This window comes from Phlebotomus papatasi, chromosome 3, assembly GCF_024763615.1.
Source record: "Phlebotomus papatasi isolate M1 chromosome 3, Ppap_2.1, whole genome shotgun sequence".
NCBI classification, from domain to species: Eukaryota; Metazoa; Arthropoda; class Insecta; order Diptera; family Psychodidae; genus Phlebotomus; species Phlebotomus papatasi.
This window is the reverse complement of record NC_077224.1, coordinates 31,109,744-31,137,704: the sequence shown is the minus strand read 5'-3', so window position 1 is coordinate 31,137,704 and position 27,961 is coordinate 31,109,744. Positions and strand designations below refer to the sequence as shown.

The window sequence follows — 27,961 nt, the reverse complement described above, 5'->3', positions numbered from 1 at the left end:
ATAGTTTTTTTCAATTATCATTTTTTTCTCTTTTTTTTTCTTTAACTAATAGACCGAGAAGAGATATTTTATATCCAATATATTCTTTTTTCTCATCTTTTTTTTTATAGTAATATAGTTTTTCATAAGATTCTAATTAAAATTGACAGGTGAAAATTATAATTCACTATATGTAATTCATAATGTATTACATATGGTAATTTCTTTAATCTCCTCCTTTTTACATCTGTAACCATTTCTTATAGTTTTCTTCTTTGCAAAAATCGAGAGCATATATAACAATTTTATTGATATATCATCCACTTTTTCTCTGTTTTTGTGTACTTGGTTATATCAAATGAATATACTCCAAAGAGAAAAATAGTTGAACAACTTTTTTTTTTTTTACTATTTTGTTATCTTGCAAATGCTTCAATGGAGCAAATTGTTGCACTTAATGGTACATGTGTTATTTTCCTTATAATTGATACCACTTCTTATCCTTGTACTTTAGCATAAGAGAATGTGCGGTGCCACTAAATTCTTGTGCTTGGTTGGCCATCCTTTCCGTCCTATCCTCCAACTGACTCAACTTTTCACCTCTCTCCATGGCCAATTGATGGGCGCGACTAATTTCTGATGTGGCCGTACTAGCGCGCGCCCCCAATGCCTCCAAGTTGGCACTCGGTCCCGGAATGTGTTTTGCCACTGAACGGTTTGCTTTCCCGCTCGACTCTCCAACTGTAGATACGCATATTAAAATAATTCTTAATTCTACTTGTGTAATGCTAGAGCAGTTTCAAATAGCTCTAGCTCTACCTTAATCTTTCTTTCCTAGACCTAATCTAGAGTCAAAGCTCTATCTTAGATCATATCCTCTAGATTAGAGCAGATAAAATTCACTTTTACTCACATAATTCTTCGCGATCCAGACTACGAGATCCACCTCCAAATAAACCCTTGAAGAAGCTCTCTTTAGGTGGTTCAGGCATATCATGGGCCTGGAACAGCTCACACATCATCTCATTTGTGAATTGAATACTAAAAAAATAAATAAATAAATAAATAAAACGTTTTAATACTGATTAATTGTTGTAGTCAAATGGGAATTTTAAGCTATAGAGAAAAGAATAAAATTGATTTTATTTTTCATAACAACCATAGATTAGGGAAAACTGATATGTTTTGCTGCATAGCTCATGCTATATGCTAAATATCGATTTTAATCACGATTTGTCAAAATAGAGGAGGTAGAGTAGTTTAAGACTGATGAAAATTTCTTGAGTATCAAAAACGTTAATGAAATTAAGCTAATGTGGTGCCGGTCTTTTCTACTCATTCCGATTAAGAATTACGAGACCATACCGCGTCCTTGCTCACAACTCCACCTCGCTAGTTCCCAAATTAACTGACTGTCTGAATCAAGGGGGTGAAATTATCTCTGAAAAATGCAACCACTTTCAGTGTAAAATTTTTCCTGTTTTCGTGCACATTTCACGAGATATCTCCATAACTACGTAGGTTGCCAATTTGGGGTTTTCGGTTGCCTTCTCGTTATTAAATTGGCTTTTATTTTGTATTAGTATTATTTGCTAATTCATTCTACAATGACAGAAAATAGATAATAAACTCAAAAGTTTTTCCGGCACACTAGAAACATATGGGAAACATAGGAAATATCATGCCCCTGCCTGGTCTGAATAAAAAGGAGAGCGCTTATTCTCTTACTAATGGAAAGATCGTCTGCTCTCTTTACTGAATGCAACACGGTTTTGCTAACGGAGATCTCACATGGTACGTGTGATAGAGTCAAGTCCCCTGATTCAGAATCTGACCTTGTTTTTGCTCCATCACCTGACAATGTTTTTTTTATTAATACTTTTATATTTTTTCTGCTTTGCCTTACATTATCCGTTATATCTCAGGTTCTAGTGAATAGAACTTAAAAAGGGTGGTCCGGTTAAAAGCTTATTTAGCTGTGCTTCAATTTTGATAATTACAGAAAACTGTAAAACTACTCCATCAGGGGATATTCTCTAACAAGAATTACCAAAAAAATGGTCTAAAAGTGAGGTTTTAAAAATTTGTATAAAATAAACTAAACAAAATATTAAAAATTCATTGACACCAGGCGATAGGCAACACTTAGGACTACAATTTTGTTCATCTAAGACATCGCGCTCCGATCACTCTAAATGCTTCATTTGTTGGTTTTTGTCCTATTCCAAAAATATGAAGTACCTATTTTAGAGCAAATTTCCTATAGATTTCTGAGAAAATAACTTTTAAAACTAATGTGAAACATACATAAATGTTGAGATTCTTCTTTAAATCGATCGGGGGACCGTCAGCATAATTTTCATTAACATCCCCAATCACCATTCAGCCGCGAGAAGAAACCCGTAAACTTCTTTTGGAATGCTTTTTTTTATGATAGGTATAAATGGTATAAAACACATCAGGCACATCAGCAAACATTTCGTAAATACATTTCAATGACTTTAGATCATACTTTCATTTAAAATTAACCTCTATTAAAAATAGTATTAGATGAATGGATGGAAATAAATAGAAACAAAAATTGAATACTTGAAGGAAAATTGGGAGCTTTTTAAAGAGGGTTGATTGGGAATGTAAATGAAAATCATGTTGATGATTTCCCGATGGATTTAAAGAAAAATCTCAACATTTATGTTTCACATTAGTTTTAAAAGATATTTTCTCAGACATTTTTAGGAAATTTGCTCTAAAATAGGTACTTCATATTTTTGGAAAAGGACAAAAACCATCATTTAAAGCATTTAGAGTGATCGGAGCACGATGTCTTAGATGAACAAAATTGTAGTCATAAGTGTTACCTATCGCCCGGTGTCAATGAATTTTTAATATTTTGTTTAGTTTATTTTATACAAATTTTTAAAATTTCACTTTAAGACTATTTTTTTGGAAATTTTTTAGAGAAACTTCAATTTTACACCCTGAAGGAGTGGTTTTACAAAGTTTGTTTTTTAATTATCAAAATTGAAGCATAGCTAATGAGCTTTCTAACGGACCCACACTTTTTAAGTTCTGTTCACTAGAACCTGAGATATAATGGATAGTGTAAGGCAAAGCAGAAAAAATATAAAAGTAATAATAAAAAAAAATGTTACGTGTTGTAGCAAAACCAAGACCAGATTCTTAATCAAGCGTACCATGTGAGATCTCCGTTAGCAAAAAAAGTTGTGAATTTTTTGCATAGTGCAATCAATGACTGATCTAAGGGTGTGCGAGGATCAAGCGTAGAAAGCAGCTCTAACTGGAGATGAGCAAATCACGTAAAGTAAAGGGAGGATGGCACAAGCGGGTCGATTTTTAGCTTTAAGTGGCGGGGGAGCTACCAGAAAATGTCTCTCGGGTATTTAATTACTTGAAAAGTCACAGGTAATTTTTATAACACACTCATCTTTTCGATAACCGGTTCTGTGATATTCGGATGACAGCTGTCAAACACTTTTCAAGAAATTCATTGAAAATCTGTCTTCGCATTCACATTATGGTTTTTATCTGTAATTACCACTCCTAAACATTCGGATAACGGAAAGCTGAATGCATTTCAAAATTAATTTATGCCTAAAATTACCCCACATACCCCTAAGTCACTTTTTTAAGAAAGTAAAAAAAAAACAAAGAATATATCACAAATAATTGTCATTGTGCATTTTTTTAGTAGTCACTGAATATCTAGGGTTTATCCGCACATTTTCAGGGCCAGATCTACACACCTTTTTTTCACCCTTGCATGTAATTTTGGACATTTTTCATTGTTTTTATTTGTATAAGATAAAATCAAATATGTAGGTTTGATTCTCATTAAGTATCTCAAATATAAGGTAAAGTACCCTGTAGTCGGCCGGTTTCTCAACTCGGCCAGTGCGACTATATATTCAATTTACTTAGATTTGTTATAATATGGTCTTACCGATTTATCATTATAAGGTGTATTATATTATATATAACGTAAATCAGTCAAAATTTCATAGAAATTGACTATAAAACGGTAAAAAATTCGTTAAATAATTCAATTGGCCGAGTTGAGGAACCGGCCGACTAGAGGGTACTTTACCATACAATTAGACGAGAAAATTAATAGGGTATTTTCTAACTTTTCCCAACAGGAAATTACAATATTATACGCAAGGCACTAACTAAATTCACATCTTACAAAGTGGAATGTTGACATTGTCTCAACTTGTCAAGGTTTTGAAGAGAATTCAGATACAATAGAACACTTTTATGCTACTACTGTTCCAAATCCTTTAGCCAGAGACTGAAAATGTTCAAAAATAAAGTATTACACTGAAGGATGAGGAAAGAGCGGGAACTAAAATTATGGTGCAGATTCAGCTAATTTTTAAGGAATTGGCGTAAGAAGATAAAATTTATAAGATCACACACACAAATCACACAATATTTTTAAAGGCATAATTGTCTATTTTTTATATGTTGTACACTGGAACATTTACACGGAAATAATAAAAAAAACAACAGAAAATTAAAATAATGTAAATAATGAATCTAACAATGATTTTTTTAAATATATATATTTTTCAAGTCCTAGGAAGACAACGGCAAGAGGTATATACTCAACATTACTGGATTTCAAAGTCTGGCGAAAGGGGGGATTGGCTAATAGTTCCATTATATTGATGAATATACAGTAACTGGGTATTCTCTGTTATTTACACCGAGTCATAACCAATCGAAAACTCTAGCCACTTTTCTATGGCCGCAAAATATTCTTAAAGGTAAGCTTTCAGCATCCCATTGTTTGCATACAAAAAAAAACATACGTAACATGCAACCCCTTAAACACAGTATTATTATCCTAAAATGTGCAAGAGAGAGGTATAAATAGGGGAATGTAGGCATGGTCCGCACAGAGTGAACCTTCAAACGATACGAATTTTCTCCTTGTTTGCAAAGAGCTGACTTACCATTTATCATCTCGTCTCATGAGCTTAATAATTATCTATCTTATGGCTAAGAAATGTTGAACTAGCTCTTTGTAAACAAAGAGAAAATTTGCGTTGTTTGAAGGTTCACTCTGTGCGAACCATGCCAACATTCCCCTAATGAAACTTTTCTATACTGTGTGTGTCCCACTTGAATCATGCTAATCAATTCTTACGGTGAATTGGACGAACATTTCTAATGTATCTGTGAATGCATATGCTTTTGCCCTCAGGAGCCTTATACCTATTCTAGTAAAAAATCGCAGTGTTCAGAACTGCCTCTGTACGCTCTATACAATACTAGCCCACTTTCCTCTATAAATACCATAAGCTTCTCAAGGCTTATTTTCAACCCAAATTAGTTACGTACTTCGTAAATATCTTACGATTAAAAGATAGCATTTTCTTTAAAAAATTTTAAGTTTGGCTAAAGAAACACTTATTGATGAATAGCATTATTGAATAATTTCTTAAAGTTGATGGACTACTTACCAAAAGTCAACACACAGAGTGAATTTCTGCAACTCGGTGGGTGTTGCCAAATACAACCCATGACCTTTATTGCTAAAGCAGAATGCCTTGGAAATCCTGAAAGAATTCAATATAATCTTAGCCGAAAAAAACAACCATATTGGAATTTTTCATTTTCAATGAAATCAATGTAATATATTGTTTGCAACAGATTATTATGTACACAGGGTACGTTAAGAAAAAGAAATATCCGATGAGAACAAACGACAAAAAGAACATGAAGCTGTATTATTTTTTTTTCATAACCAAAAACGAAAAATATTTCTCTTTTTTTTCAATTTAAAATTTTTCATGTCTTTTTTTTTATTCATTATACGAGACAATTAAAAATAAGAAGTCATAATTTAAATTGCATGCAATCAAATCAATCGAATTGAGAATTTTTCATTGAAATTTCCATAAACAATAGGGAGAGAAAGAGAGAAAAGAGAGATAGATCAGAGAATTGTATCAAAAAGAGAAGAAAATAAAATCAAAGAATGAAAGGCAAAACTATTTTATTATTTTCATGCTTTTTCTGTGCTGCCATTGAGAAAGTTGAGAAGAGTTTATGAAAAGGTGCAGCAAAAGCAGATTGATTTTTTTTAAATTTAATTCCATTTTATTTATATTCAATCTAATTTTTTATTTATTGATTTTTATTTTCATCACATTACGTGGTGCAAAATATTTTCAACACAAAATTTCTCTAATCAACTTGTATAATATCGTTGATCTAATGTCTGTCTTGCCTTTTCTTTGTTAAATAGAATCATTCTTTCAGCTCTATTCAATTCATCAATTGCATTTTGTAGAATTTTATTTGTTCTGATTTTGTATTTCTACATACACATATTTTGAAATCTATTATCTTCTGGAGTTTTGGTTCAAATTATGTTGAAGAATAATTGTATTTTGTAGGGGTGGGGAGTGGAATGGGTGTGTAACACGAAAAAATATATAATTAGAATTAGAAGATTAATAAAGATTTATCAGTTAATTTCTTATATCGTAAATATTATATTGTCTAATACAACTTTTCCACAACTTACTGGTTAGTATCCTCGTGGACAATTAGTTGCTGACCCCATATTGAGAGCATTGGATCTACAATTCCTTGCTTACATTTTGTCTGAAAGCTATACACAACAAGTTGAAAGAAGAAACAAACACCTCCAAAAATTTAAAAAACCCAGAAAAATATTATTAGGGAAAAAAGATTATATACACACAAGAGGAATTTAATGGATTTTTTTTTTGCTCGGAACTATACAAGGGAAAATTTGGCCCCCATATCCTCTTATTACTTTATTACTACAATAGTGAAAAATTTGCGAAATAAACGGTCTAGAGAAGAAAGTTTTGATTGTTCGATATACTTAAGACGTACGTTTCTACAGACATATAAATATTTTCACTGTTAAGCTGCTGCAATACAAACCAATTTTGTTTTTATTTTATCTTGCAATGCTTTTTCTATCTATTTTCTCACATTAAAATATTAGAATCAAGCTGTGTTATTATTGCAAAAGCGATTCACTTTTCACGTAGAATAAAAGTTATTCTTTTTAATTTTCTGATAGTCTTTTTATGAAAAATAATTTTCGGACAATATGGGTTGAATATGCAATGAAAAAAAAAACACCGTGCAAACACGGGAATGACCAAAAAGAACAATTTGTTTGAAAAAGTTTTGATGTTGTTTACCTAAGCGAAATATGATTTTTTTAACCCATTCAGTCAATGTACTAGAAATACTTGAGATAGAATATTCATATTTTGGAATTAGTTTTTTACAAATTAATAGATGATTTTTTTGAAAAGAAAAAAAAACTCATATGGGGGCGCGGGGAACTGCTACCAAACACACGTCTTAACGGTCACTGAATTTAAATTCTTTACATTAATTAATTACAAACTCTATTGATTTAGATAGAGTAACTATCTAAGAACACGAATTGGTAATCAGAATTCAAATCAGGAAATAGGATGAAAGCCAATTTTAATAAATTCGATGGGATGTCGAATTTTCCGTCCGCCATTTTGAGCAAAAATTTTGCATGATCTTCTGCGAAGCAAGAAAACAATAACAAAATATATTTTCATCTCTGTCGGACTATTTTTTATAAGTAATTGAAGGACTAAAGTTACTAAAAATCCATTCCCGACAGCAATTCGGAAAACAATTGCTCAGGAATAAATCATCTAAAATCACTCAATTTGTGTATGATATATTATACCTAGGGCTTTAGTGGGCGTGTTTCTCAACCGAATGCGTTCGTTGGAAAGCCCTTAGAATTTCTGACAAGACCATTTTTTTTTGACCAAGAGAATTTTTATCAAAAAATCATTTGTATTACTACTCAGCTATTTTTGGCAATCTTTTTTTTAAGTGATTTTTAAAATTTCAAGTTTATTGTGAACCGGTAAATGATGGGTACAACTTTTGTGGTATGGCATCGAAGTCACTAGTTAGAGCATATTGTAAAGCATGGGGTGTTTTATCACCTCTTTGTTATATATATTTTTTTAATTTCCAATATTTAGGTTTAAGAGCTTTTGATGACAAACTAATCGAAAAATACGTTTTAAATTTTCTTTTTAACGTTTTATGAACACTTTTCAGTTGATTAAACATACCCTCCTTTCAATCTATTATTCAATATATAAATAGTATTATGTAATATTCAAAAGTAGAACATTAAAAATTAGGAGGAGACAAGGAGACAAGAAGGAGACAAACATCTCCGAAACGTCGTATGAAGTAAAAATTGAATAAATCCAAACATAGGTCATAATTCGTATTTTAAATCAGCATCAAGTACAACTAACTGACCGTACCATTCCAACAATTAAAAATTAGTTATAACTCCCAAAACATCATATTTTTATTAAAGTTAAATTTGGATGCAGAGAATCTGCATAAATTTAAATTATTATACACTGAGAATTTTATATAAAGGGGATTAAAGGTCCTTCCACATTTTCATTCCCTGATCAGTTACACCCAAATTTTACAGACTTTATCGAGGATCAACACAAATATATTTAAGCCTTCACTGTATTGTCTAGAAAAGTTTAAGAACTTTGTTGACCATAACCTATACAGATTCTGATTTTGTTTAAAAACTATATCAGAATACAAAAAATTTAAAGACTTTTGTTAAATGTATTATTATTAATAGTTAATTTATGGAAAATCTAAAACCAATACTAAAACGAATAATAAAAACAAATCTTGAATTATGATTTATGATATGAATTATATTTTTTTAACTCTTAAGCTATATTGTGTCTGTGCATATTAAATTCACTGGCTTTAAGTTAAGAAACTCTGATAAAAATTCTAATAATTTTTTTTAGCTATTTTATTGCCACTATCTTTACTTACATTTGCATAGCAGCTTAACAGCTCTGAGAAACGCGTCCTGAACTACTCTATCAGATTATTAGTTAAATTATTATTATTAAATAGTATTATGATTCTATCTATTTTATATACAGTTAAAATATTAGTGAATCCTTAAGACAGTCATTTGCACTTAATATATTCTCGTCATATCGAAGATTTCATTGAAATTTTTAACGGACTATTTATTTTTATTGTATTTTTAGTTATTTGTGTTTGTTCACAAATTACTATGTGTAAATACAAACTATAATAGAGGAGATTTACAACGAAAAGTGCTTATTGTTCTGTACATTTTGTCTAAATATAGTGATAGTAACTATAGTGTGTGAGTAAAGTTTCTAATTTACACTTTTAAACACTAATTTGTGATTTTGTGGACACTTACTAAATCTTAACGACACACCTAAACACTAAAGACCAACTAATACTCATTTGCTTTGAAAGTGACAAAAAAAACATAAACATTTAAACTCAAAGAACTAAGTTGAAATTAAACCATCTGAATTATTTTCTCCATCTTTATTTAATCTAACATTTACGTTGTTGAAATATGTAATACGAGTAAATGTATCGCATGGAATATATTGGCTCAAATATTTTTCATTGAGTATTTAGTGATTTTGTTTTAGTAAGTTTTTTTTCTCTTTTCTGTGGGATGGAGTGTTTATGGAATTTGTATAATTTTTTATTTATTTATTTTTTTTTGATAATACAGAAAGAAAAGTCCTCAAGACAAATTTCAACTACAAGTACTAGAATTAAAGTCAAACCAAACGATCACTTCTATGAAAATTGATTTAAAAAAAAAAACTGTTAAAAAATAACGAAATTCCTTTGCCATAAATAGAATAATGCCATACACCTCCATCCGTAGTAAAAATTCTGCCAAGAATAAAATACTGGATGATAAAACCATAATCGTGCAGCAATGATTTTTTGAAGATTTCCAAAATCATTTTTCTTGCTTAATTTGAAATATGTGAAAAGAATAAGCAATTTTAGAGCCATAAAAACTTTGCTGAATGAGATACAAGGTTAAAAATGAAAATAAAAAATAGCACCACATCACTATAGTGAAATATCGTATTGGAATTAAGAAAAAAAAACAGGAATTGTATTATTTCTACCACGTTTGCGATTTATAGTAAAAACAAAAATTGTAATATGGTAATGCAAAATATATAATAAATAATTATCTATGTGGCTTCCATCACTGAATTTTTATAGAATGTCCTTCAAATATGAGAGGCTATTTTGTAAGTCACGCAATTATGGGAATTCATAAATTTTCACATCAACGGAAAATGACAAAACTTTCTATATGCGAGTGTGTGAGAAGATAACTACTCTTCCTATTACTATTTTCTTTCAAAAAAAAAAAAAACTTAAAACAAATAATGCATTGGTTTATCTAACTTCTTGGATTCTTCACCCAATTAGGGCTGTGAGGAAGGTGATAAAAATTGTTTTTTTTTCATAGTTGAGGATATGGATGAAAATGAGGAAGGAGAAAGAAGAAATCAATGACGGCACGTACCTCAAATCAGCCAATGGAAGAAAATCCACGTCCATGAGTGGACGAAGACTGGGTAAACTGAATGCCATAAGGTGGCCAGTCGACAAGTAGCAAACTAAACAAACGCTATCTGAAATTCAATGAGGGTTGATCATGATTGTATTTCGCGTAAAATACAATTAACTAAAAGAGTAAGAAAAAAAATGTTTGCTTGTGGGGCTTTTTTTCCATGGATTTATATACCGGAATACGTTCAATTAGGCAAGAAGGTTAAAAGTCGAATTGAAAAAAAGCTCCAATAAGCAGAAAAGAAGACAAATAGGGATTTTTTTTTCTCAACTCACCCTTAAAACTAATAATCTCTGCCTTAATCACATAATCAGTATCTGCAATTTGTTGTCGGTAGACACAATTTTGACTTGGAAGTGCCACGACGCGTGCCTGCTTTTCACTGGTAATCACAATAAATTGCCGATCACTGAAAGAGTCCTGATTGCCAGATAGTGTTGGACTCATCCGATTGGGATTTTTCGTGGGTGTTCCTGCAAAAGATACAACTGCGTTAACGACCACCAATTTTTCTCTATGACCTCTGGATAGCCTCTACGTATTCTTACTATTGTCTCTTTTCTCTGATTGCTTTTCATCCTTCCATGCTTCATAAGTATAAGGTACAAGAGCCCCATTGTAATCCAGGAACGACATAGATAGAATGGCACCCTTTAGTCGAAAGATAGGTCCTCCTGTTGACAAAGTACCAACACATTAGCCACATCGAGTTAAACCACATAAACCACAACTACAGCAGTAGTCCTCTCCCCTTTCCTAAAATCAAAAATCATTCACGCACCCAAAATTGAGACAACCACAGGATTGGTTTTTCGGTTATCGGTGTCCGGGAGTGTGATTGAAATTGTGAGGACTGATCCAAGACTTGTACCAATCCATAAAGTGGGTTGCAAAGTTGACGGATCTATTAAAATGAAATTATTGTTAGAAAAATTATCATTTTTCTTTTCACTATAGCATAAATTATTTTATATTTAAATCTCACACTTTGCAGGGAAAGTGTTTTTAGGCATATCACGCGGGTGCAGCCAAACAAAATAATTTTAGGTCACTTTTCTTGTAGGTAATACAGATAATACAGAAATTATTAAAAATTTTTCATTTTTAATGAACAAAAGGCCTTTTATTGAAATCAATGTAAGAAACCATTCTTGCAAATTTAACTATGGGCAGAAGGAACAGAGTCTTGAAAGTCTCTGTCTTTTAAAATAAATCTCACAATTTTTTTTGATACAATAGGAAGTCCTAGAGTTTGTAAAAGGATGGCAAAGCATACCTTTGTGAAATACTCGACCCTCGTGACGTACTCTATCTATTAACATACTATACTCCAAAAGTGTCTTATTTATTAATTGTATGACAGAATCACAAAGTTACTTTAGTTGTTTAACTCGTAAGGAAATGCCTCAAGTACACAAAGTTGAAGCACTTACGAAACAAATTTGAATAAAAAATATTTTCCGATTATGATTCAAAGCGATTCTGATTCGCTTTGAAAACCGTGATTATGGAAACGATTCAAGAGGATTTTCGAGATTTTCGTATATTAAAGAAATTTCCAACTATACACAACTACCAAAACATACTCAAAAAGGAAGAAAGTTAGTACTACACGTTTCCAAGACATCTCAAAGAACATTGTTAGGACAGGATAATTAAGTATAGTCATTGACTCGACATACAGAGGCTACAGAGAGGGGTCCTTTATGAAATATTTTGTTATGCCCTTTAGCTTCTAGCTTTGATAGACAGATGGATCAGGCGGTGGACCAAGGGCGGTTATTTTCAAAACAATAATAATAGTAATATGTAAAAATATTAAAAAAAAAAAAAACAATGAAATCCAAAACCGCGAGATTATTGCTCTCTCTATGGACTTCAATCAATAAATGTTAATTCTGTTTGTTGAAAATATAGCCCAATGGGATAAAACTGATATTGCGATGTCCTCAAGAAAATCATGTTCACTCATGTAATATAATATTTATTAATCCCACTCAAAACAACTAATTTACATTCACTGCCCCGCAAGATTATTGCAGAAGAGCAAAAAGAAAAATATAGGCTGTCACGCCTTCTTGAAGTCATGCCTACATTGTCCCCATCCAAAGCTTTTATTTAATATCGTCTGTCTCTTAACATTCTTTAAAAAAAACTGAAAAATGCAAAGGATCCGGAAATCGTTTAGTTTTAGTGAAAGTTACAATACTTTCATTCTTAATACAAGTCTTATGGAGGGCGTGGTCTGTTTTCTAGTAAGAAGGACTTTTTATCGTAGTACGGGTGATAATAACTCACTTGAACGATACTACTGGTAGGAGTGAGACGATTCAATGCATGTGAGTTTCATATATATATATTAAATCAGTTAATGGAAATCTAGGGGATTGTGTTATTGCAACAAAACATGAAATAAGTTGTTTAATTATTGAGCATTTAAGGGGGGAATGTCAATTAGGAGGCCAAAACTTAGCTGTTTCTCGTGATTTTTTTTTGGAGGTGAAGGAAACGACTAAACTTTTTGGTATATGTTTATAGATATTTAAAGTATCTAGATATTTTTTTCCAGAAAAATATTACAAAATTGCGGACTAATGAGTAGTCCAATGGAATTCCTCGTTGTAGTACTCCCTTTGAGGGAAATCTGGATCATGTAATTCTTGTTTGAGAAAGAATCTAAAAAAAATCAATTCTCATTAGTGTATTTCTTAGTTAAACTCAAAAAATTCAAAGAAAAACGTAAAATCGGAAGTTTTTTTCAAGGTTTTAGAAAAATGCATTTTTGGTACAAAATTTCTACTTTAACATGCTGTAAAAAAATCTTTTAGGTCAACTGGAAGAGAATTTAGTGCTGAAGAGAATAAGCCTTTATTCATTGCAATCGGCCAATTATATCGGCCCAGGTTTCTTTTTAATCTGTTCTGAAAATTTTAAGAAATTACAAATGAGAAGTGGAGAAAACGAGCTTTAAAGTTTTAGAAGTCGCTTTTGAAATTTTTATGGTATATTCCTAGATAGTTTATCCATAGATTTAAACAATAAATAATATAGACCTTTTTTGACCTCCTAATTGACACTCCCCCCTTAATATAAAAAATGCTAACTTGAGTTGGTTACAACTCTTGAAAAGGAATGTGACCTAAAATTGTTTAAACCGCTGGAATTTACCTTGTAAGTTCCCTACGAAATATGAACTAAAACAAACTTATGGTATTGGTAATTCTAAAAATATTATAATATACAATATTGTATAATGCTAATGTAACTTTTATATAAACTTTAGTTAAAAATATTTAAAGAAAAATAATGAATATGTACTCACCACTCTTTTTTGTATAACTATCTGCGAATGCTAGACATTGAACAGCCTCGGAAGATATATTTTCTAAACTAGACATCGACGAAGAGCGTGATCGGGAAAATGAACTATCCAATTTATCTACTCGGCCGGTTGTATGAAAAATATAAATTCAATTAGTTTTGATGGTTCACTGCAACGATAATGTGCTGATTCTATATATGTATAAGAATTTTATAATACAAGTAGAGAGGTAATTACAGACATATACTTAGATAGGAGTCAGAGAGACAGATAGATAGTGAAGAAGTATAGCGATAGGTAATTAATTTTGTGTATAACATTGCTATATTATGTAGTTACAGAAGACCAACCAAATTTTATTTCTTGTTATGTATCAATTGTTAGAGTGAAATTAATGATTCATGTTAAAATTGTTTAAATAGAAAAGATACAAAGTACAATTTATTTCTATGGAACATAAACAATTAAAGAAAACTTTAAATAAAATTAGACATTAAATTAAAAACTGCGTGCTCATTTACTTTTCATTTTTGTTGTCTTAAATAGACAGCTTTAAAGAAACACAAAACAGAACACAACATAAAATAAGGAAAAAGAAAAAAAGAAAACATAATAAAAATCATCCGAATACAAAGCATGCAGAAAATTATAAAGTTTAAATTTTACAAAAAAAATTGAAAGGCTTTTTCTTTTGTAAATTTGAAGAAAAATTTAGATTTTTCATCTTAAGTTTTCGTGGGAAGTAAGTAAACTTCCAAGTTAAAAAAAAAAAAGCCATAGAGAGAAAGTTTTGTGGAAAACACCAATTGTCAACATTTACAGAAACGATCATGTTACAAGTACGATGAGGATGGCTGTCATCCTCTCATAATATGTATCCAGTAAAGAAAATAGAATTTCGTGTAATATTTCGGAAATTACGTATATGAATCAAATAGATAGTTTAGAACAAGATGTTTTAAAGAGGACAATACTTTTGAAGGAGTTACTGTTAAATAAATTTGGAACATCTTATATTTTTTTCAATTTTCATTTCAATTTACAAACATATTTGAAATTCTACGAATTACAAAGTCTACACAAAACACAAAAAATCGTTCTCAGATTGTTTAATTCAAAGTTGTAAAGGAAAACTTTAGGTAATTTTGTTTTACTTCTTTAGAAAAAACAGTGCATATAAACAGCAAGCTGCAAAATGCAAGCAATTTCTAAAAGAAAAAATCTAAGAAATCTTTTTGTTCTATTTTTTCTACCAATTGGAAAAACTAATAAATATAAATATTTTAAAAGCATAGCAACTAAAGTTCGCTTCATTTGATTTTAAAGAATTAGTTTTTTTTCCTTTTATGAAAACATTCAAAAAAAAAACTTAGAAATTGAAATAAAGTTAAAAATAGAAATAGTTTGCTAAAAAATATTTAAAAAAAACACTATAATTCCACATTTTTCTTTTATTAACATAAAGTATTAATTAATAATGACTAGTAATTCAAAAGAAAAAAAAAACAAAATTTGAGAAAAATGTTTCGTGGTTTTGTTTTGAGTGGTTTTTTTGGTCATGAAATATGGAATTATAATGGTTAAAGTGTATTGTTTACAATAGATATATAACAGGAAGAAATCATGTGCAATATTTTAAAGGCATTATTCTAAAAAAAATGATCCTATATTTGTTTTTTTTTTATAGAGAAAGAGAGATTTTCATACAATTAAGGAGTCATTTAAAAAAAAATTAATGAAGTTTTATGAGAGAGAAAACACCACAGAGACTCTGTCAGACACTTATTTGAGGGTGTTTATATGACAAAACATCTCATTTTTTGTACTTTACTTCAAGGAAAGAGGTATTTAATTAACAATTACATTTTGCGGTTAAAATAATGATTCTTTTTATACACGGCAAGAAATTTTCTGTAATTATTTCAAATGATTTTACACAAAAAAGAGAGTTTTAGATAGTACCACATCATAGGAGTGACTTAAAACATTCTATCAAAATGAAATAACAGAAATAACATGAGACGATACAATGAATAGAGGAAAAAGTAAAACAATTAAGACATAACAGTGAAGGAGACATAATGTATATGGTAGAAACAAAACACTTAGGATAAATTAAGAAAAATGATGATACATGAAAACATGAAGATGATTTTCCAAGCAAGGCAAAATAATTCTGAAAAACAATATTATGTTGTACCAGTAATTAAATAGCCATAATAGCCATAAAATTAATAAAATTTAATTATTTTTCCAAGATGTTTACTAATATATATATATATATATATATGTTTCCTTTTTTATTTATTTTTTTCTTCAAAAAAAAATCAACATATAACAATTTATACACACAAGGAGCGTTTAAAAATTGCCGATATTAAGACTATAGGGAAAGGTGGAGCAGTTACGTTTATATAAATATTAGTTTTTGAAAATGTGAAATTTTGGAATAACGTAGGAGAGGTGTGCTGTATATTTTCGAATAACCAGAGATAAACTAACTTGACTTATGTGCTGAGCATATCTACAATTAAAGTTTACAAATATCTAAGCTTTTTGATAACCAGGTCAGTTCCTGACACACTATAAAAGATGCTTAGCATTCACTCACAAAATATAACTTTCGCAAGTTTTAAGGCAGATATTTTTATCGCAATGTACGTATACTCCATTTAAATTTAAAATGAGACTATTTGGTAAATTTTTATCTCACTTCACGTGTAATTATTACAATTAATTAATAGAATTGGATACCGCAACATTCTGGTGGGTTGTGATCTCCCATCACTCTTCCGTCAGAGAGCGGTTTCCTTTCTTTTTCGTCTGATTTCATCGGATCGTGCGCGCTACTTGACCTCACTTCTAATTACTGGGGCCTCTGCCAGGATGCGGAGACTCTTGGTGCCGAGAGCTCACTCTAACCAGCTATCGCAAACTATCTTTGTCGACGGGGTTGTCTTGTTCAACTCCCTTCCTTTGCATGCCAGATCATCTTTGATCGGCATCGCTAGATTCTACCAGACTGGATCAAGCTAAATTCGTTTCTCTTTTTCCTTTCTTTATTCTCTGTTATTATTTTCTGATTTTCTTTCTTTTTCAAACATGTAAGAGGGGCGGACCCTATTGGTATTGATTGAAATAAATAATAATAATAATAATAATAAATAATTAATTAACATTATTTTTCTCGGGGAAATAATCCCACAATTTAAGTCAGTTTCTGTGACTTGCAAATAATTCCCGTTAATAATAATAATAATAATAATAATAATAATAATAATAATAATAATAAAATATGAATTGAAGAGAGCGAGGACAAGTACCACAATCGCAAAGAAAGTGGAAGCTGTCGAGATTTCAATAATAAAAGTCGTTGATAATTTTAAAAAATGATATGGACTAGTGCCACCCAAGTGTCAAATCTGGAACCAAATATGGACTATAGCGAGACTCTACTGTAAGTCTATTTTCAATGGAGTGCCAGTGCATTTCAGTTGAAATATCAGTTTTAAAACATAGGGTAAAGTGCCCATGCTCTGCAAGGTCCCAAGCTTTATAATGACTAAATTTTTCCTATGTTTTTCAATAAATATGACTTATCGCATCCATATTTTTGAAAACATGAGGAAAGTGTCTTATTTTTAAAATATATTACGGAGTCATATTTATTCAGAAACATAGGAAAAATTTAATCATTCTGAAACTTGGGACCGTGCAAAGCATGGTAATGGAAAGTGCCTATGCTTCATACGATCCCAAGCTTGGTAATGACTAAATTTCTTCTATGTTTTTTTTTTTTTTTTAAATGTGACTGCGTAATACATTTTAAAATGAGTGGCAAACCATCCCAAGCTTTGCGAAATACTTGAACTCGTGACTTAGATGCTATACATATGCTGTTCCATTAGTGTGCCCGGAATTAACTTCGCTATGATTGAGTATATTCGCCTAGAGGTTTTAGCCGTAGATGTGTCCAGCACATTAGTTGGTTTGATTATAGTTTATAAACGTCGGTAAATGAGTCTTTAAAAATCATCAACTATCGGTTATTGCTCCATCGTCCCCTACTCAGTAAATACGAAAAAATACATATTTTATTAATTTAAAATTGGAAATATTGACTACTCTTTTATGTGCTTCCTTTCATGATAACTTTTCGGAAAAATCATAACTTTTCGGAAGACACATTTAAACTTGAAAAATATGTATGCTATACCACGAATGAATATTTAATGAAAAAGATTGCAAAAATCTTAATTAAAATTTGAATTATTCACAGACCAAAGATCAGTGAATGTTAAAGTAAGTCTACAACTTTCTAAAACGTAAAAGAAGTTTTATATCACATTACACTTTTTTAAAAAACTTTTTTTTTTAATATTTTCAAATACAATTTAAGCAGTTATTGTTAATTTACCAAATAACGTTTGAATGTTTTATTATTTTTTAAGTATCTAATTAGAAGAAATATTTTATGATTTTTTTTTAAATATTGATTTTATAAACTTGTCATACGAGGTGAAATTTTTCCATAATGAAATGGTTAATAAATGACCATTATGTAACTTTATTAAGTGAAATTTATGAAAAAATTTTAAGTATTCCTCTTACTTAATTGAATTTATAAAAAAAATGTCTTGTCGTTCAGGAAATTATTTTGACTTTTACTATGATAAAAATGACAACTTATTAAGATCAGGTTATTCGGCTGTAATACAATATTAGTCTTCTTCCTCCAAATTCAAAATAAAACTCAAAGAATTTGTGATGAAAATCATAGAACATGCACTGCTCTTATACTTATTCGTAATCTACTGAATACATAAAAGTACCATATCTATTTTGCAAATGAAATATTAAGTAAATTTAATAAAACTTAAGATAGTTCAGTTCTCTACATTTTGTGATTAGATTTTTTTTCTCTTTGAAAATAAAAAAATAAATTAAAACTAAAGTGTTGAGTAAACTAAATTATCTAATATTGCATTTAATAGCTAAACTAAATATATACTGCGAATTTAGTTATTGCCTAATTTTTGCTCTAAATTTACTAATTTTCTAATTATGTGTGGCATTCACTAAATCAAATTATATTTTACCTATCACTTGACCTCGATCTGAAATCATTTTCGTTTCCAATTGTTAAAAGAAGCAAAAAAGTCAAATTAAAAAAAAATATTTGTTACACACATCAATATGATATTTATACATCTATGTATGTCATGTTCTTATCTAAAAACATATTTTTAAAATTCTTTAAGCAATGATATTACAACACTATTTGAAGTAAATGTTTTTCTTGTACCTGAGGGCTGGAAAAATTATGTCAACTAAACATTAAAAAAAAAATGTATTGAGTGATTCATCTAAGGAAATCATAGAGGTCAAGATTCTAAGGACAACTGATGAAAGGTTTGCGTGTATTGGAAAGGATTAATGCACTGACAGTTAAAAGATCAGAGGAATTGTGTTTATATACAAAAAAAAACCATAAATATTTTCAGGCTTCTGAAATCACAACACAGAAATTTAACACAATTATTTGTCTTTCATCAATTTTGGACGGAAAGAAGATTGGTATATCCTCTCGTCTTAGAAACTTATCACATATACACCGCACAACACCAACACAATTCATGGAGGAGGAAAAAGAAACGTGACTTGGAAATCTAAAGTTGAAAAGTACTGGGAATATCATGAAGGAGAAAACTGTCCAACGGGTCCAACGATATTGGTGAAAATTTTGCAATTAAACGAAATGAGAAAATAAAGAAACTCAAAATGTTTCGAAAATGAAAACATGTTGGAGATGTGTGTAAGAAGAAAAAAATATGGGATGTAAGACATGAGGACGTGGTACTACCAAAACTGCAAAACTGCCGTGTCATTAGAAGGTTGTGCGACAGTGGTGTCAGCTGAGGTCGATTCATTGAACTCTCCTCCCCGTAGGATGCGGTGGATAGGCATTTTTGTAACTTCTTCCCACCTTGCGATCGAGACTTTCGAACGGCCTCCGGCCCACCAACATTAGCCGGGATGGATGACACACCACGACGGCTTGACGGACTTCCAGTGCCGCCACCGCCACCCACAACACTACCGCTCACACCACTACCCGAAGCTGAACCACCACTCATTATACTTGTGCGGTCTTGAACATATGCTGCCGTCGCTACTGATGCTCCTCCGGCTCCACTGCCGCTTGGGGCGCCTCCTACTCCGCCGCAAAGTCCATTCATCTGAGATAAATTCATATACATTTTCCAACCATTTTTTTTTCTTTCATTTCCCTTTAAGCACTTCTGTATCAAAGACCCGCTTTTCTTCACAACAAAAAAAAAGAAAACGAAAATCAAAAGGAAATACCATGATTCGCAATAACTTAAACTTTACTTTCAGCCCTGAAAATACATAAAACTGCCAAAGTTTTGCAAATATTTTAATGTAAATTTTATATGATCTGAGCTATATTCACATCTTACTAATTATATAGAGTCCCCTAAATCATTTTAGTCCCATTTCTTTTTTTTTCAATTGTATATAACTTAAAAGCATTGAAAAACTTTAAAGCTTTAGACAATTACGTAATATAAAGGGAAAAAAATATTTTATGAGACCAAATATTTAATTGCATGTGGATATAGCATAAGAGTAAAATTGAAAATTTAGTATATTTTCTCATAACAAATGTTATATTTGGAAATTCGCATTAAAGTTGAAAGCTTGTTATTAAATTTATTTATCTTTGGCGTTATAGAGTGGTTTGAAATATCCAACTCACGAAAATTTATGATGAGCTTATTTTAGTCTATGGGTCTGTGATTCTTTCATTGTATATTCGATTTGTATGCTGTGTATGAGCAGTCTCGAACGAGTTGCAAGATTATGGATTAATACTAATAGTGCTAAGAATATAACAGCAGTTATGATTTTCACCTATTCGAAAATTGATAGGAATTGTGTTGAGGATAGAAGATTAACAAATCAGGAAAAAAACCTAATTATAAGAAGTAGTTATGGCGTCATAATCACTAGAATACGGTAGCTTATTTTTGATGTCTTTTTTCGGGTTAGGAACTATTTAACTTCCTTAATAAGTTCTTCTTGAATCAAATTTTTGATCATGCCTCTCCCCACAGGCGTTGAATGTCCAACCCTTTACAAACTTTTGATCACACAAAATAGATAAGACTGTCAAAAATATTCGTATAATTACGAAAAATCAGAGAAACGAATTGAAAAAAAATGTTCACATTATCATATTTCAAATCATATTCGAAAAAAAAAGAAATCGTTAGGGAGAAGTAGAACATCTTTGAAATGGGGCAGCTTGGAAATTGGGCCTTTTATACTATTTTTAAATGGAATTGAGCCTTATCAAGATGTATTTTAGCTTCACAAATGGTTTGTGGAGCGAAATTATATCATTGCAAGGCCCAGTTTCAATTTTAAATAGGAGAAAAAAAACTCTATTTTAAAGCTGCCCCAATTTAAAGGTGTCTTACTTCCCCGCAAAGCTGTTTATAAAATAAATTAGAAAACATAATTTTGGAGAAGAAACGTCCCTATATAATGTTCACTTATGAAGGAGGAACATCAGAAGATCAAAAGTCAATATCTGACCCGTTTAGACCAAATACCAAAAGAAACATTGGAAATTTAATAGATATAATTCGAAAACTTGTACTCTTTACAATAGAGGACTTGGAATAAAATGTGAAAGCCGAAAAACTCAAAATTTCATATTTTGAGTTTGCGACAGATAATTTTCATTAATAAACTTCAAAAGTTTTAAAAAATTCACGTAAGGAAAATTAAAGTTAAAAATTATGAAACTTTGTGCTCTTGGTTTTAATTTTAAATATATGTTCCTTACAAGAGATATAAGTTTTTGAGCAAATTATTTTTCAAAATTTACGCATTATTCAGTATTTTCTAAATATTTTGGAAACGCCAAATTTTAATCCGTTGTCGGTTTCATGATTTATTAAAAATTGTCACTCGAGGTAAAATGAATTTAAAGGCATAGGATGACAGGTGATCAAACTTGTTCCCAGTTCACATTTTTTGCTTTCTCTAAATTTGTAGAAGAAAATTTTCCTTTAAAATATTACTTCTGGGAAATGGCTTAAAAGTCCATTGAAACCACATTTATCAGTAAAAGAATGGAAGAAAGGGTTTCACACAAAGTTATTGAGAAATTTCTATAAAATAATGTCAACTTAATTCACGACAGCATGTAATAAAGCGAATCAAGTTTTCACAAATTACGCCATGCCCTTTAATATTTTTCTATAGAATTTAAACTAGAGCTATAAATCTTGAAATAAATTCTCAAATAATCATTGTCATTGGCCGTTCTCTTTCCCCTCTTTCTTTTTCAAAATCCCTATTTGATTCAGATTATAAAATCAATATAATGAAAGAATCACAGCAAAAACCTAATCTGGTTTAAGGAAACAGAATTTCTCAGTTGATATAACAATTGACAGTTTTAGTTTTGTGTAGATAGTTTTTCAAACCAACAAATTAGTAGAAAAATCTATAAAATAAAATCAAACAAAGAACAGAAAACGAATATTTTTGCGTCAGTGAAAATTCAAAAGTTATAAATATTAAAACCAACTGAAAAATACATATAGGATATGGCTTTATGATTTAGTATAAACATATGAAAATATAAAACAAAAAAAGAATAAGTGTATAGTGTATCTGTTTATTCTTTTTTTTTAATTTAAAAAGAGTGTTCATTGTCATTGCACTAAAAATTATTTATAATCCTAGTAAATAATAGAATTGAAGTAGAATTTTAATCTACAATTATTGCACATCGACTTTCGTTCATGGTATATATGACTGTTTTTTTTTATTTAGCAATTTAGTAATACACATGAACTCAAAATCAATTTCATTTAAATATATATTGAACAAATATTGTGAGTGTTGTAACTATACATAGGAATTTGTTGAAATAATGAAGCGAGCTTTTCCACGCATCCCACAAAATCGAGAATAGCAATTAATTAATGCGAATTACTCATTACCTCTAAAATAATAAGACTTAAAGGATGATAAAATGGCATATAATGGTATTTTAGTGAATGTATGAAAATGCATATAAAGTAAATTAAATTCAAACTAATTTGGTGATCCCTAAAAATGTATTATTCATTATACCAGCCAATAGCAGTTTTAGCTATTTTTTCTCTCTGTCTCAAATTATCACAATAGAAAATTATTAAATAATTCTCTTCTATGTGTAATTCTATAATATAAATTATGTTTGTCAAATTAATATTCAAAACTAGTATATTAATATGATACAATCAACTTATTAAAACATTGTACAGGAATATGTAATATTTTAATTACCGAAAAGTTCTCCGAAAAGGTACTTAAGACAGTTTTGATCATCCGAATTGGACGAATCCTATGAAAGAATGAAGATGATGGTGGTCGTGTATTATGTGAAAGAGATTAAAAGAAAAAGTTATGTATGTAATGTTAAAATGTTACCTAGAAATATGTGTAACTGATTTCAACAATATATTGATAGGTTTATCTCCTCGTTTTTTGAATAATATAATATTTACGTAAGTTTTTAATAAATTTCGTTGCCTTTTCTTTATATTACAAACTTCATTTTTAATTAATATACATACTTGTAATAATTGACACTGCTAATATAATTGCTGTCGATGTACATTTATTGTAAACTTTTGTGTACTTTAAAATAAAGAAAGAATTATATTTACCGTCAAATTCTTACCGTCTAATTAAAGGGTTTGCAGTTTTTAACAAATTTTCTTATTTTACTATTTGAACTATAAAAGAAATTCCCTTGTAAATTTATTGCAATTTACAGATATTGCAATTATAAATAGGATTACATGAAAGTGTAATAGAAAATTAAAACACAAGAGAAAATGTGATCAACGGTGACCGATCCAAATATAAGCAATAATCGTATACAGTTTTGCCAGATAACAATTTTCATTTACCACAATTTCTACTTATTTTTTTCTACTTCACTTATTTTAAAGTTTAATAAACATGAATTTCAATGAGAAATGAAACAAAAATTTGTAAATTTGTGAAACTGAATTGGTGCCCTTGACGGTAAAGTTTTGACGGTAAGTATAATTTTGCTCTAAACAAAAAAATTTATAACAAAGGAAAATTTTGTGATAGGGGGAAGTGCGGCACCTTTGAAAGTTGGATACCTTTGAAATTGAGAAATTTCACCTATTTTTAAATAAAATTGAGCTTTATCGTGATAGAATTTAGCTGCACAAACAGATAGAGAAACTAAATTACATTATGATATGGCCCAGTTCCAATTAGACATAGGACAAAAATCTCAATTTCAAAGTCGCCCCACTTCCTCCTAGTCATCTCATTCTCTCTAAAATGTAAGTGTGTAATTGATATATTCAGAAATCTTTTAAAGTCAAACCATCACCAGAAGTGAATTTCCTGTTCATGAGATCACCTTCTTTTTTAAGTAAGTATTAAATATATTAAAATAATGAATTAATTAAATAATAAAAAGTGATATATAGAGTAAATTGTATATTGTAATAAATTAAAAAAATAAATGTATTATCAGGCAGATATTTTTTTGTGGTAATAGTAAAAATTGTAGTTTTTGCAAATTGCTTAAGAATTATACATAAAATAAAGTTTGTATATTTGTTTTCTTGAAAAAAAAAACATTGGGTGTGTTTTGTGTGAAACAGTTTTTTTTTAATATCATTTTTTGTAATAGAAAATTTTGGTGTCATATATCAATTATAAAGTATGTTATATAAAAATAAGAAAATCTCTTCAAAAGAATTTCACGCATGCAAATCTTGCATCTTTTATAAAGTTAACTCAAGAAATCTAATTTTATTAAGAAAAACTCTCAATTTTCAAATATATACCATGCTAATTTAAATTTTCTCTTTCCTTTTTTTCTAATCAAACGCATACCATTCGTCTAATCTAAATTATTTGAAAAAAAATTGCAATATCGTAATTTCCCAAAATTCTTTTGTTCATAAAATTGCTCAAAAAAAAAGTAATCTAAACTTCTATTTATGTAAATTTCATGATAATGAACAAACATTGAGAGTAAAAAGATGCTACTTAATGTTATTACACTTTTTTCTTGGTGTATTTTTTATCGTGTGATTTCAATGCAAATTTTGTTCCTATGAACAATGTAATTTCTTCTTCCACTCATACAATTGTTTACTTTTTAACCACATTCTACTCATCTTTGGATGAAAATGTATTTTCTTTCTTTTATTTATCTAGCATCATATTTACAGAAAGAGAGAAAGAATATCTCCCTCTTCCTATATATGACATGGTCCAGGGTGGAAAAATAATGAATTTCATGTTGTACAACAACAATATTGCTCAATTGGACTCATGTATAGTATACCTACACACAGGAAATGTAAGAACCCACGAGGGAGAAGACAGTGGACGTATTTTGTGCCTAAAGGCGGGAAAAAACTTGTGAAACATGATGGATTCACTTCAACTGAACTTTTTTATCATCTTCCCTTCTGTGTTTCATTTATACACTCTTTTCTTCTTTTCTGTATCCTTTTTGCCAAACACAACACAGCTCTTCCCAATTTCTAGTTCTCATTCCATTTTAACCATGAGACTCCTCCATACCCCCATATTGCGAGTATCCTCGCAGCAATCATGAAAAATTTACTGCACACATAAGAATTACAATGTTACGAGAACGCAGTTGGTTATAGAAGAAAAATCGATTTCAGAATGAGAAAAATCCATGGAATATTTTTCCTCCGGACAACTTTTGTTTTACTACGCTTTGTGGGAAAAATCACAAGTGGTATATAGCTAGCACAGTAGATGGCCAACTTTTAGATACTAACTGTTTTTGTATTCTGTAGAATCTAGTATTTATTCGTCTTGCATTTATTCAAGTGCTTTTGAATCATACTCGTTCAGGAAAGAATTTCCAAAAGGTACAATTTTGATCTCCAGTATGTTGGCAACACAAAAAAAAATTTAATTATTAAAATTAGAATATTCTTCTGACCAAATGAATTTAGTTTTTTTTCGTATTATTTCATGAATTTTATGAAGTCATTGGAGGACGCAGATCCATTACAAGAAATAAATTTATATATGTAAATACGCAATCATTGTTGATTGTTAAAAAGCAAAAATACTAAATTAGTCCAATTTCTTAGTGGTGTTCTTGAAATTCTTCTTCCAACTGTATGTTATGTTTCATATTCATTCTAATTTCTGAAGTGTTCTTTCTTTTGTGCTTCCGGCACTTTGCGACTTGGAATGTGCAAAGATTGATGTTTCCCAACTTTAGGATATACAACATTGATACTTGTATGACATTAGAATTATATAAAAAATTGAGAATGTAACATAATGTTCGTCACTATGTAAATGTTGGATGGTTAGAAGCACTTGAGTTAGAATGTAATATATAGAAGTGATTATAATATTATAAATAAACGTTCAGCAGCAAGCCAAAGAAATCCGCCAACAAACAAGAATTCCATCACCAACCAACCACAAAAGACTATAGAATTGACAAAACATAAATGAAAATTGTTGAGAAATTTCACCATTTTAGCAAGAAAGGTTTTTTTTTATCAATATTTTCAGAATTTTTGAATATAGGAAAAACAATAAAATTTTATTCTTTTTCTTTTTTTTTTTTTTGAAAAAAAAATTGGATGTTTTTGGGAAGAAGGAAAAATTGAGGAATTTCAGCAACTCATGTCTCAGACTTGATACTTACTGAAACGCCTCATTAAATTGCCAGCAAATGAGGATCCTGATGCTGATCCAGTTTCATGACCACGACTTCCAACATTAGCTGTAGCCCTTCCCCTAAGATCCTTAAAATGCTGGGTACTACTTTCAGGTTTAATGTATTTGATATTTGGCACAGAAAGGAGTCTCTGTTTTTCCTTTTTTTTACCACGTGGTGGTGCTATAGGCCGATCCAGATCACCACCATCTGGGAAAAGGGGTAAATCCGATGGCCTAGATACACGAGCACCTTCAGATGGAGAAACCAGAGTGATTCTTTGGACGGGCTCCTCGATAAATTCAACACGCTTCTGATCCCGCATAGAATTCGATTCGGTTTGCTGTAAGATACTTTTTGGTACACTTTGAGCAATTCCTGGACATGGGGATGTTGTTCTCAATACTTCATGGTGTCGCTCAACATCTTTCTCAACAGTGTCAACAGATCTCTGATTAGTCATTTCATCGAGACTCTGAACAATTTCCGATTCAATTTGCTCCACAAAATCAGATTTATCTTGTTCCGTGTCCGTCGATGTAGACTTTGGGTCACTGTCTGGTGATATTTCGACAGGTGAGAGTGGAAGACCTTCTGTAGCACCACAATAGAATACCGAACCCCTCTTGCCACCACCTGATGGATCACTCGTGCCAAAGGTACTACGTATTTTCGTATCAACCTTGCTCAATTGCCGCTTGATATTAAATGCTTTCCATGATGATGACTTTCGTCTCTGTTGCCCACTGTCAGGACCACCCTTGCCTACATCCTCTGGCGTCACTGACTCATCAATTGGCACAGCTCCTACCTCAAGGGCTTCATTGGCTGGTGATGGTGCTCTCGAGGAATTCTGGCTACCCTCCAAGGGTAATGACGATGGCATCATTGATGGTGTCTTTTGTGGACTACTCGACAAGTCAGGTAACTATACAAAATTGTACATAATTTTCCTTTTTTTTACATTCTCTTCGACCTATCACCAATAAATATCCCACGAACTGCAATCAAATTCTATACTCTTGCCCCAATTTGCTCCAAAAATTGTTTGGGTCAGATTCATAAGCTGTATAGCTAATGGTAAGTATCTATGTAAAATTTTGTACTATGACCAAAATCGAAAAGGTGTTTTTAAGCTTCTCATTTTATAATTTCTAGAACCTCATACTTATTTCATAAGCTTTTTTTTTTAAATATTGCTTGGTAATATTCTCTTTTTTAATATCCCATATTATTATGTTATTTGCATAGAAGATTGCATTTGACTTCCTGAGTATATATGATTCATTCTGTAAAAATCTCAAACTACGTTTCCTTCAAAAGTTGTTGACAAATAAAATTTATAATACGTTGT

At 30.4% G+C, this 27,961-nt stretch overlaps 1 protein-coding gene across 16 annotated transcripts in view; it reads right to left on the bottom strand.

Annotated features, from left to right (window-relative positions):
* Positions 1-253: 253 nt before the first annotated feature.
* LOC129805265 (syntaxin-binding protein 5) overlaps positions 254-27,961 on the bottom strand; it is a 146,826-nt gene continuing 119,118 nt past the window's right edge. The window contains exons 15-25 of one of the 16 annotated variants that reach the window (XM_055853056.1): positions 19,666-20,041; positions 18,902-18,919; positions 13,803-13,919; positions 11,262-11,384; positions 11,029-11,154; positions 10,756-10,968; positions 10,433-10,541; positions 6,536-6,622; positions 5,466-5,561; positions 893-1,020; positions 254-720 (exon numbers count right to left, since the gene is read on the bottom strand). In XM_055853056.1, coding sequence (XP_055709031.1) covers positions 458-720; positions 893-1,020; positions 5,466-5,561; positions 6,536-6,622; positions 10,433-10,541; positions 10,756-10,968; positions 11,029-11,154; positions 11,262-11,384; positions 13,803-13,919; positions 18,902-18,919; positions 19,666-20,041 — 1,656 coding nt within the window. In that variant the 3' untranslated portion in view covers positions 254-457. Of the gene's footprint in view, positions 721-892; positions 1,021-5,465; positions 5,562-6,535; positions 6,623-10,432; positions 10,542-10,755; positions 10,969-11,028; positions 11,155-11,261; positions 11,385-13,802; positions 13,929-18,901; positions 18,920-19,665; positions 20,042-26,595; positions 27,536-27,961 lie in introns of all 16 variants that reach the window. The other 15 variants (XM_055853057.1, XM_055853049.1, XM_055853051.1 and 12 more) reach the window with 15 other exon arrangements.